We start from the raw sequence: 12,695 nt of genomic DNA, 5'->3' as shown, positions 1-12,695 counted from the left end.
AGCATAATCTGGTATAATATCTGGGAACATATCAAGCAACTTTGGATTTCCTTCAACTCAGTATGTTAGTGTCTTTCAGACTAATGAGATAATCAGCAGTTAGATTTGCACAATGTAGAGTCAAGTTCCCTTTCCCTAAAACGGTGTTAGCAGACCTCAGACTGCACACCTAACCACAATGGGTATCTTGTCAAATTGATGATTTACACAAATCCACTACAGTCATTTGTCCACACCCTACCGGACCCATCCTCCTAATGGCAGCTCTGACTTTGCATATCTCCATCCATTCTCATCAGCCAGTTCTTTTTATACTACAGAAGAGTAATGTAACAGCTTGGATAGATCCCAGCTTTATCCCTCAAAATTCCACTGGGTCTGAAGTGTTATGAAAGCCTATACAATCCCGATGTCCAGACCATTTTGCATGAACTATCTTTAAGGGAGAAGGGTAAGAAGGTGGGCAGGAGTGGGGTGTGCAGGGTGGGTGGATCGGGAAATTGCAGGAGGGAAAAATAAATCAATTTATGTTGTCAAAATTGCCCCTGGGTTAGAGTGAATGATTCATTTATTTAACCAATAAATATATTTTAACCTCTTCTATCTAAAGTTAGTGTAGTCAAGTTTGGGGGATGGAATGGTGGGTATGACCAATCTCCTGTTCTTCCATGGAGGATAGGATCTAAGGTTGGAGGGGTGGGGCGGAATGGCAATTCAATACAGACAAAAGACAGGCAATTCCATTTCAGTTTTGCAAATGTCACTTTCCCTCTTCCTTTGATGAAGAAGACAGTGGAAACAGGAGGTGATAAATAGTACTGGAATATGAGAAACCAAAGTTTGGAAGAATCTGTTAGTCATATGGAGAGGATAAAAATTTAAATGTGTGAAGATTTCTGATACATGCTGCCCCTAGTGCAACCAACTTTTGAAAGCCAACTTTTATTACTGTTCCTACCCAACCCTGAAAGCTTTTCATGGACTCCACCCCTGGACTCAGAACACTCAATTCCTAAGACTATAAAGAACTTAGAGATGTAAAAAAAAAGAAAAGAAAAGAAACAAACAAACAAAAAACTTAGAGATGATGAAGAAAAATACCTATGTCCTAAAACTCTAAAGTAGAAACTTCAACTCTCTTAGAATCATCATTTCTGCCCCACACCAGTGATTCTCTGTGCATGCATTTTTTTTGAACATTAAAGTCTTTGGGACCATATTCAAATATATTAAGTAGCATCCTAAGTTGTAACAGTTCGCTCTCAGTTGCCCTTGAGTGCCATGTCATTGAGAGGAAGAGTTCCTCATCCTACAAGAGTCTTCTGTGTTCCTAAGAAAATGTGTTCTAACCTTGGCAGTGACTTTACCTCATGCCACCCCCCCTACATGATACAGCAGGCCAACTTGACAAGGCCATTGAATGACTTACTTAGTTCAAATTCTCATCAAACAGACATGGGACTAACTACATAACTTGAAGGGCCCAAGGCAAAAATGACAACAGGCTTCTTGCTCAAAAATAAGTAGTAATTTCAAGACCGCAGTAGCAGGTCATTAAATGAAGTGTGAGGGCCTGTTCAGCACCAGGGTTTGTGTAACACTGGGTAGGTCACGTGCCTGTGAATCCAGTCATGGTTATTCATTGCTCCCAGAGCCTATCTCCTCAGCTGTGGCAAAATAAGTGTAATGAATTGATAAAAATACGATGGCCTGTCAGTGTGCTTTTTGATCACCATTTGAGAACTACAGTTCTAGACTAACATTTTTGGCTTCAGAGCACTTGAAAGAAGCAACATACTATAAATTCAAGATGTCCTCATTTTCTGCCTATTCACCTTTCTTTATGCCTTCATCTCATTCTTTTCTCCCTGAAATTTCTTTCTTTCTTTGGTTTCAGATCCACCCAAGAACCTAATGGAAGCATTTGTTATAGAAGCAAAGGAAAACCACCTCTGCGGAAAACACATTTTAAGAATTTAAAACATCTTATACGTTACAAGCCAAATGGATTTCTTATTTGCACTTTGACTGGTTAACAGATAATCACAGTGCTTTTACTGTGTGTCATGAAGTATTCTATAGTGAGAAGACCCCACGCTTTTGGCAACACCATGGGAAGTGGGTTTAAAAAAAAAAAGGGTTTTCTCAATGAAAATTTTTGGGATTACGAAGAACGATCAACTATCTTCTAATTTGGATCTATAGTTCCTTTGTACCATTTTAAATATATGTATATATATAATATTTTGAAATATTATATATTCTCTTCAAGAAATGAACAATACCACAGTTTGAGACGGCTGGTGTACCTCTTTGAGTTTGGATATTTTGTTTTGTTTTGTCGCAATTTCTTTTTTGATTGGCAAGGAAGAAGACATGTGCCCTTTTGAAATTTCAGCATGGTACTCACAGTGGAAGGCCAGCTACAGGTGGACTCCTGGAATCTGAGGCATCATAACAATACTGAATCGAGAGCTTCCTTCTGTTTCTACCAGATGGCCCAAGGAAGCACATTGTCCTGTTTTATTGCTTTCTACCCTGTGCAATATTAGCATGCAAGCTTGGCTTACATAACCATACTTTATATTCAATTGATATATAATAACCATTCTAACCTCTTCCAGGAAAGTATTTTTAGAACTACTAGCTTTTCCACAGATAAGACAATGAGGATTCTTGAGGAAGCTACTCCACCATGCTATTAAGACTCTGGCAAAATTATGGTAGAATATGGATCCCTGTATTAATAAGTTCTGTAAATACAATGTCTTAAGGCTTTGTATAGCTGTCCTAGACTGCAGAAATGTCCTCCGATTAAATCCAAAGTCTGGCATCATTAAGTACATAGTGCTGTAGCAACAAGTCTTATCATGGCACCTCTTTCTATGTTTGATTTGCTTTTTCCAAGAGGATTCAGATCTCTTCTGGTGAGACAGGAAGACCATTAAAGCAATTAAATTCCAGAATGATCTATGTGACCAAATGCTGGACAGCCCTATTAAAGTGGTAAATAACTTCTTTCTAAACCTACTTGTCCTCTTTATTTGCCATGTATTTGTCCTGAGTCAGCCTTAGCCAAATCCAGAGAGCACCCTGCTTAGAGACTTGTAGTCAGCCAGAATTTTTTCCGTGAGGTCTTTGCTGCCATCACAGCCAATATTTCTAATCCCAGTATTTTGAAAATCAGAAATTCGTTACTATTACTGCTGTGTACATAGCCCGCAAGATGAAATGTCAAATCCCATGATTGGGTTCCTCTACTGGTCACTTGATTGAGACATATGGGGCTCACTTCTCAAAAAAGACATTTTTCTCCATATTTTCTTTTTAAAACTTACTCATATGATGATTATAGAAAGGAAATACTATTTATTATCTACCGGGATAGCATAATAATACCAAACATTCCTGTTACTTAACCTAGCATATGGCAAGTATATCTGATTTTTTCTCCAAAGCCTTCTCTCTAGAATACATGTGGTTAGGACCTCTTACTACATCGCCAGCACAAGTGGTCCCCTAGTGGGGATTTTTAAAGGTAAACCTTGGGTGAAATCCAGAGGTTCCTTCATGTCTGCCGATATAGCTTGAAGTGTGATTGAATATGTAAATACTCTAATCGGATAGATTGACTCTGAATATTGAATGCCTATAAAAAGCACACAGAAATGGAAATAGACTCCTAATTGCAAAATCTAGGTTTTCCAAATACCTTCACAAACTTTGCCAGAAGATAGCATAAAAATCCATACAGCAAAATCAGAATCCCGTGAATTTATGGTCCACATTCATGTACCAAAGAATATATTAGCAAATGACTTCCACTTGTAAACTTCAGAGAGAAACCTGAAATCCTGAATGCAAAAAAATGATCTGGAATGGTAATTCTCAAAATGGGGAGGAAAAAAAATGTCCATAATCAAATACATTGGGGGAAAGTTTTTAAATAAAATAAAACAGAAATATTTACTGGGGAAATTTTCAGAGCCTTTAATACACCAAACATGATGTACATCTCCAAGAAAGACTAAAACATGCATTGCCAAGTCAAGAGTTTCCAGAATCTAGACATGTAAGGTGGTTACTTAACTAATGGATGGTATGTCACTGTTTAATTTCTGTGAGAGGATATATTCACGGCCTTGTCACATCTTCAGTTTTTTCAATAGAACCAGAAATCTGGATTTTTATATAAAATCTCCTAACATTCTTCAGTAAGATTAACTAATATGAGATGTTTGCCATTACAAATTGTACTAGCATTATTATTGCCTCCAAATTCCCTGGTCATGTGGCCTTTTCAAGGAGATGAGTATTTCCTGGAATATTCTTTTAAAAGCATCGGTCCTGAATGAAAATCCAATGGGAAAAAAAAAAAAAGAATATTCTCTTTTCTATGGCCTCACGCATACAGACACTTCTCATAATTTATGATACATGGAGCTTACAGCTTCTCCCATTCTGTAACCAGAGCCTGTAAGTCAATGAAAGAGTTAGTCTAGAGGCCCAGGTCTGCCAATTTATTTCCTAGTGTTCACTTCATGCAATAACATCCCTTGAAAAGACCTAGAAGAAGAGAAAAGGGAGAAAAAGACTACATCAGAATCAGGCAACCATCCAATAAAACAGTGCAAATATTTGTAAATGTCATCAAATTCAATTTGGATTCATCAAGGCCCTTATACAAATGTGTGAACCATCAAGTTGTATTTAAATTGGACCCATCTCAGTTAAGGGACTCAGTAGCTACTCCGTGCCTACATCTGTTGTTGAAAAAGTTTTATCATGTTATTGCTGGAAATAAAGAGCTCGGTGTGGTATGACTGATAATGACTTTAAGCTTGTACATCAGGTGTGACACTGTTCTAACATACTTAGAGCCAATGGAAAGGGTTTCATCCAGAGCCCGTCTCTTGGTAAAACGGAAAATGTGGTTCATTTCGTAAGACAGGTTTTTGAGTTAGGTAAAGCTTATTTGTTGACTTGTGTGTGTGTGTGTGTGTGTGTGTGTGTGATTAGATTTATCTATTAATGGATTTGGCAAGCATGCTGAGAAGTTTTACTACGAGACTTTTTTCTGTTATCAAATGATGAAGAATGTTTTCACCAACACAAAAATTCAACATCATTTTCTGATCAAATCCAGAGTAACTTTCACAAAGCAATACAGTGGTTTTCTATAGTGCAGTATATTATACCAACCTGCCATTGTCACTGATTTAAGTTATGAAGGGTATGAAAATTGTTTATATGAGGAGATCCACACATTCCTCGCCTACGTAGGATATGTACTCCCTCCTGGAAGGTTAAATGTCAAATCATAATACTAGTTTTTCTTTTAATTAAGCTTCACACTTCCATTTCAGAATCTATTAAGGTTTACCTGACAAAGAAGTATACGATTTCCCTTTTCATGAGCTGTCTGCTTTCCAAATAAAAGATTTAGTGTCTAGGAAATTCTAGGGCTCAAGCCACCTCCATCAAGTGTATAAATATAAGAAAATAGGATATAAGATATATTAAGAAAAGTGAGGGCTCTGGACTAGGGAAAACAGTGGTAGAATCAGAAGGCTTAGTGCCCACGGGCATCATACAAAGTGATAAAATAGAATCATGTTCACACTTCAAAGAAAATTAAAGAGAAAATCATTAATTCCTTGTGCAGGCATACGTACACACACACCACACACACACACACACACACACACACACACACATCTCCTGTTAAAGATTTAAAACTTTTAGGTAGAATAAGAGGGCTTTTTTTTCCTTGAAAAGGTCTTAGGGGCATATCAGGAGATGTTGTGACATGTTCTCACATCATTGGTCTGCAAAGCGTTCTCATTTATTTATCTATTCGTTATTTAGTTTGCTTCACGTTTCACCACGTGTTAAGCTCTCATTTTTTTGTCTTGGCAGCTAGTTGTATTATTTAAAAAAATAATAACTACTGATTATCAAACATGAAAGCTGGGACCCCAGTCCTAACAGACTGGTTTATAGATCAGGTGGCATACAGGCAGCCCTAACTCCCACCTGTTCGGAGAAGCTGTAACCTGAGAGTACACTCACACGCATGTGCCGAGGGAACTCTGGGGCCAGACTTGCCTCAAGACAGTGGTGTCAGGAGCCTGAGTGTCTCAGTCTGTTAAACATCTGTCTTCAGCTCACGTCTGCTTCAGCCGAGGTCATGATTCCACAGGCCCGGGATCGAGTCCCCGATCAGGCTCCCAGTGAGTAGCCTGCTTTTCCCTCTCTCTCCTTCCCTTTTCAGCAGCTAGCATTGGTTCCAGAATATTATTATCCTGTAGGGTTAGGGAGCCAGGGTGGCCCAGTTCTTCTGTTTTATTTGTTGTTGTGGTGGCGGTGGTGGTTGTTATTTTGGGAAAATCCAGAAACCTAGAGGCTTGTATGATTTCTCAAAATGTTAGATATTTATAACCCATTGAATTTGCATTAAAAGAAAAGGGCTAACAACTCTGTTTCACCCATGAAATGCCAGTTTGAATGAAACCATCCAGTGAAATACAAGTCTAGCCTAACATTACATTATTCTCTTGGATTTGTGTCTTTGCGTACATCCTCCGCTGGTAGAAAAACCAATGGAGTTAGAACTTGTTTGACGTTCACTGCACTTAACCTGCAGACTATCGTACTTTTCCACTGAGAACTCTGGGGGCATCGATCCACCTCAACTGTCCTCAACTGGGGGCATGCCATGGTTACAAAAAGGGGTCAGCCCCTGGCTAGAGTGAAGTTAATTGATTAAACTTCCATAGATTCCAACCTGGGGGTCACAAGCTGGTGTGGGAGCAAAATTTAGGGACTGGGAAGAGACAGTATGAAGTCAGCAGAACCCACCAGTTGGTGCTAATAGATATGAGAAGCTTGTACATTTAGTTTAAAGAATGTTACAAACTGGCTGCCCAATTGGAATGGCCTTTTCTCCCTGCTTTCACGTTCCAAAGATACCTTCCCACATATGCAAATTCATGACTTCTTTGTCCCCTGAGCTGGATCCTCCTCCAGATCTAGAAGCTCTCAAGGTTTCTCACCCCTCCCCCACCCACCATTTCTCTCTCTCTCTCTCTCTCTCTCACACACACACCCCACCTCCCCAACCCTCCCACCCCCCTGAAACATTTCTTCTTCTCTCTTTCACATTTCAGGCTGATAAAGGACTATATTCATTGCAAAGAGCCCCAAGATTATGAGCTAGTACAGCCCCCAACCCCCTCCCCAAAGATTCAAATCCTCGTTTTCTACTTATAACCTAGAAAAGCCTAAACTCTCTGAGTTTTCATGTATATAAAATGGAGATCGTGCCCCAAATTTAAAGGTTATGGGAGAATGAGGGAAATAGAGAAAGTGGAAATATGTTATAAATGGAAAGCAGCAGGTAAGCTATGGTGGTTGTGCTCTTCTCAGATTCCCATGATTCTGTGTCACCTAGACATTCCATGTCAATGCTAGCCCCACCGAAGGCAAACAAAAAAAGAAACTTGGGTAACTAACAGCCAAAATATGATTTCATGTTCTCTTGCTAGAACGCTCAAGGACTAAACTGATCTTTCTCAACTTTGTGGGATTTGCCATTTGCCATTACCACTGCTAATGTTTTTAAGCCACTGGAAAATGTCAATATAACTTACTTTCAAGCGTTGGCATTGGCACAAGCAAGTAATTGCATGTGGGAGAAGGCACCTTGCTGGTGTCCAGACTGTTTATCCAGATCTTGAATTGCTAATGACCTGAACCATCTGCTGTGTAAGACAATTTTCAGCAACTACACAATGTCATTACCTGGCTACTTTTTCCCCACATCTGGTCTCTTGTCATTCAGACTATTGTCCTACCGGATTCCTATGTGAACCCTTGTTATGGCAGAGGCATGACTTTTCATTGTCTGCTCTTACAGCTAGCACAGCGACAGAGACTGCTTTCACTCATTCATTCACTCCATTCAATTACCAAGAACCTGCTGAGTGGTTACTATGTGTCAGGCACAGTACTAGATACTGAGATAACTCCAGAGTTTACATCATTCTAGGGGAAATAGACAAAAAACAGTGAACAAGTAACCATAAATCATGATAAAAGACATGCAAAAGGAGCCACAAAAGTAAATAATGGAAGGGAAACATGAGCTTGGGGAGGAGAAGCAGGAAGTGTCTCTTGAAGGAGGTGGAACTAAGAACTAGACGGTAGCAGGAAACAGCCATGCAGAGACCCAAACAGGGAGTGAGGGTGAGCGAGGGTGAGCAGTGTGGGTGTTGCAGGTGGCTGAATTAGTATATGCCAAGGCCTCAGCCAAGGAGAATTTCTAAGTATCTGCAAGCCTGAAGCAAAGTCTCTGTCAAATCAGAGTAGTTAGAGCAAAGTGGCATGAGTTTGGAGAAGTAAACTTGGAGTCAGATCATGGGGCTACACAAAAAATTCGAGTTTTGTCTAAACTGTGGCAGGAAGAGATGAAAAAAGGTTTTTAGCCAGTGACACAATCTAATTTATACACCAGAAAATATTGGTGTCCATCTGGATCCTGTCCTTGGTCCTATACATGTGCAGGGTAGACCAGATGTCTCAGGGAATTAGGAGAGCAACCATCAACCAGTGGCAGATGAAACTTGATGTACAAATTTCCCAGCTTCCTCATTCTCAGGTGGGACAACTCTGAGGGTTGTTCTACATCATGACCGTCAAGTAGAACTTTCTGTACTGTGAAAATGTTCTTGATCTGAGCTCTCCATTATGGTAGCCACCTGTAGCTGTTGAGCACTTGAAAATGTGTCACCTGTGACACAGGAAATAATTTTTATTTTTATTTAATTTTATTAACTTAATAGACAGCCACATGCTGCTAATGGCTATCTTATGGGACACCACAGTTCTATTCAGTCTCTGAGTTGTGCCAAATGAGATTGAGACCCAGCTGCCCCAAACCTGCTCATAAACATACATTTTGGGGGTTCACTTCATTCCTGTCTCATGTCCTTGTTTCCTTATCAGTGCTTCCTATATTCATCTCCCAAATAAACTACTTGCATTAAAATCCCTGTCTCAGGGCCTTCTTATGGACAGACCCACCTAAGGCAATGTTAAGGTGACCACTCTATTCCAAGAGAGCAAAAAGATAGGATAGGCACACAAGTGGAACTGAAGGGACCAGTAAGGAGGTTTTTGTTTTTGTTTTGTTTTGTTTTAAGATTTTATTTATTTATTTAACAGAAAGAGATCACAAGTAGGCAGAGAGGCAGGCAGAGAGAGAGAGGAGGAAACAGGCTCTCCACAGAGCAGAGAGCCCGCTGTGGGGCTCGATCCCAGGACCCTGGGATCATGACCCAAGCCAAAGGCAGAGGCTTTAACCCACTGAGCCACCCAGGCGCCCCAGTAAGGAGGGTTTTTATACTATTTAGTAAACGTAAATTACTATTTAGTAATAGTTTTTTATACTATTTAGAAAATGGAACACTTTCCTGTCACAAACTAGGCACAGATCAGTGAATTCTTCTTTCCCTTTTATGGAGAAGCTGAGAGTTTACATTCAGGTCTCAACTACATCCATTGATTCCATTTCATAGGCTTATCTATCCAAGGCCATCTTGATGAGCCAAGAGTAAGCCTGGGCTGCATCTCATAAAAGTAAGTCATAATGAGAAAGCTTTCTGTCCCTTCTGATTTGACCTACCTCATTGTCAATGAACAAAGTTTAATTGAATTGTTAATGAGAAAATTTTAATTCATCTCTAATCCTAGTATTTCTTTCACCAAATGGTAAAACAAGTATGGCATTCTAGAAAATACACCAAAAAACCCTAATTTCAATCCCCAATTAGGGAATCATTAACACTTCTTACAGAGGTTCTCACAAATGACCTTCTGTGCAGACAACACCAAATCATCCCAAAAGGATAAAATGGTAGCCTAAAATGCCAGTGTAGAAATTTAAGGGCATAAGTGAAAGATCTAGGAAAGTCACATAATCAGGAAAGTCTGTATAAGAATGACAGAGATCTCTAAGAATATCATTACAAAGGCTAAATGAATTAAGGACTAACATCAACTTCCAGAAATAGTAAGGTCACCCTAAAAAGCATCTTGTAGCTATGTTCAAAGCTAGTAGGACAAATCTGCCTAAACCAGGAATGTATAGGTGATAAAAAATTTAGGGTTTTCTCTCAAGCAACTGTTTTATTTCTCTTTTCATTTTCCTTTGTTAATAAAATTATCTAGTGTCTAAAACATCAGAATGGAATATTGTTCAGAAAGAAATAAATTCAAGAGATTTGTAACAGAGCATCTAGCTCTCCCCAGTTGTTCAAGTGTCCTGTGTGCCATGATCATGGGAGGGGGATAACTCTGTTTTGTACTATTTATTGATTTCTTTAGTGTAAATACTCCCACCCTGGCTGATTTCAAGCTACCATGCACCATTGACTCCCACAGCCAGTGAGAGCCAGCTCCAGCATATCACCATCTCTGAGAGAGAATCACGAAACTTTCAAATTTCTGAACTATCAAAAAATGACCTCCCTAGTGACAGGGAATTTTGAGGTACCTGGGAGAGGCACCCATATGGGTTAAGTATAGCTATAATTGTTAAAAAGAAGAAGTGAGTTCTTAAAAGTAAAGACCAGTGACCCTGAGGCCAGCCCAGGGCAGGATTCTGCAGTAGATGATTTAAGTGATTTCTGTGAATAGTTAGGCAAGCAGTGATCACCAGGAGCCAACTTGCATTAACCAGGGAAAAAAAGTCCTGTCAGACACCTTTTTCATTGACCTTTAATTGTTCATTGACCTTTCGTTGTTCTTTAACCAATCTGAAAGATTTCAAGACATTGATGACCACAGTATGTCCAGATTTTAACAAGGTATGAGTTTTTGGCCAAGAATTGGCAAACTACGGCCCTCACAGTAAATCTGTCCTGCTGTCTGTTTTTGTAAATAAAGTTTTATTGTAACATAGCCACGTTTACATATTGGCTACAGCTACACTTGAGCTACAACAACAGTTGAACAGTTGGTGCTGCAGAGATCTTATGGCTCAGAAAGCCTAAAATATCTACTACTGGGCCCTTTATGAAGTTTGCTGGCCCCTAGTCTATCATGGAAAAGTCTGGATGATAGGAAAAGTTCATGCAAGCTCATAACCACAATGAATATCCATATTCAAAGGTTTCTAATTCATGGAACGATTGTATCCTGGAGAAATACTTCTGGTAGCAGAAAAGCGAGTTCTGTCTGGGCTGTGTCCTGTGCCTTGTTTTATGATTAACCACACAGAGGAGAGTATTGACAGTATGCAGGCCAGTCTTGCAGATGGTCCAAAATCAAAGTGGTCATTGAGAAAGTAGGATGGTTAAATCAAGTTCAAGCAAATAGGTAGGTAGAGGAAAGCAGTTTTGTTGGTGAGGAACAGTCAAAGGATATGAACTTTAGATTTGTGAGAAAGAATAAGTAGATGAAGAATGAAAGGTGTACTTAAATATTGAAAGTTCTGTCATTTAGAAAAGGATAAAATTAGGGATGCCTGGGTGGCTCAGTTGGTTTGACGACTGTCTTCGGCTCAGGTCATGATCCCGGAGTCCCAGGATCGAATCCCACATCGGGCTCCCAGCTCCATGGGGAGTCTGCTTCTCCCTCTGACCTTCTCCTCACTCATGCTCTCTCTCACTGTCTCTCTCTCTCAAATAAATAAATAAAATCTTAAAAAAAAAAAAGAAAAGGATAAAATTAGTTTCTAAAGAGTGCATGGAATTTATAATTTTAAAAGATTTTATTTATTTATTTGAGAGAAAGAGTGTGTGCATGAGGTGGGGAGGGGCAGAGGGAGAAGAACAATCAGACTCCCTGCCAAGTGGGGCTTGATCCCAGGACTCTGAGATCACAACCTGAGCCAAGTTAGATGATTAGCCTGTTGAGCCATCCAGGTGCCCCAGAGTGCATGGATATATAACTAAATATATTTCAGTTAAAACAAGAACAATTTACTTGATAGGTTTTTCACAGTAGGTAGTGATTCTCTTGTTGTGAAGGGTGTTCAAACAGATGAGAACTCTTAGGAGTTCTGTAGGAGGATTTGTGCCTGAACAATCTCGTACTTCTCAGAATTTGTGATGATCTAAGTCTTCTAGGGTTAGGGTTAGGGTTAGGGTTAGAGAATTAGAGATCTTTGATAATATCAGATTCTTACGATGCGAGAAATTCTCAAGTTCTCGAGAGCAACTAACACTGCCTATATCCAAATGGCTTGGTTTGGATGTACAGATGTCCCTTAACTGTCCCCAAAGTATTGCTCACCAGGGAAAACAGGTCCTCCTTCCCAGCTTCAATGGTATCAGTTTCTTCAAAGTCAATTAGCAAGCAAGTCCATGCCACTCCTACCCAATGAGTTACAGCAATGATGAGGTGATGATGGAAAGGACTTGGAATCAGAGGAATTTTCTAAGAAACCAGCAGCCCTTTGTTAGGGAGCGGCGCTAGAATCTCAGTCAGGTATAACCTCAACTGCAAGGATGAACCGATCAGAAGTTTAATCACAGGGAAGCAGACCAAAAACAAAGCCACCGAAACCAAAATGTTTGAAGGTAGGGATTGGTTCAAAGATGTAAAACTGAGCAAGCAGTATTTTAGCCAGGGATGTCTCCACTACCATTTACAATGGTTTGGCAGATGATTGTTATCCTCTCATTATCTAC

At 39.6% G+C, this 12,695-nt stretch overlaps 1 protein-coding gene across 2 annotated transcripts in view; it reads left to right on the top strand.

The window, feature by feature from the left end:
- The window catches only part of TAFA1 (TAFA chemokine like family member 1), a 509,215-nt gene extending 504,388 nt beyond the window's left edge, over positions 1–4,827 (top strand). For both annotated transcript variants that reach the window (XM_045077935.1, XM_004738326.3), the window contains exon 5: positions 1,898–4,827. In XM_045077935.1, the coding sequence (XP_044933870.1) occupies positions 1,898–1,915 (18 nt within the window). In that variant the 3' untranslated portion in view covers positions 1,916–4,827. The remainder of the gene's footprint in view (positions 1–1,897) is intronic.
- Positions 4,828–12,695: the final 7,868 nt, after the last annotated feature.

This window comes from Mustela putorius, unplaced genomic scaffold (genome assembly GCF_011764305.1).
Source record: "Mustela putorius furo isolate JIRA1106 unplaced genomic scaffold, ASM1176430v1.1 tig00000095_pilon_pilon_pilon, whole genome shotgun sequence".
Taxonomy (NCBI): Eukaryota; Metazoa; Chordata; class Mammalia; order Carnivora; family Mustelidae; genus Mustela; species Mustela putorius.
The sequence above is the reverse complement of the archived record's forward strand: the minus strand, read 5'-3'. Positions and strand labels throughout refer to the sequence as shown.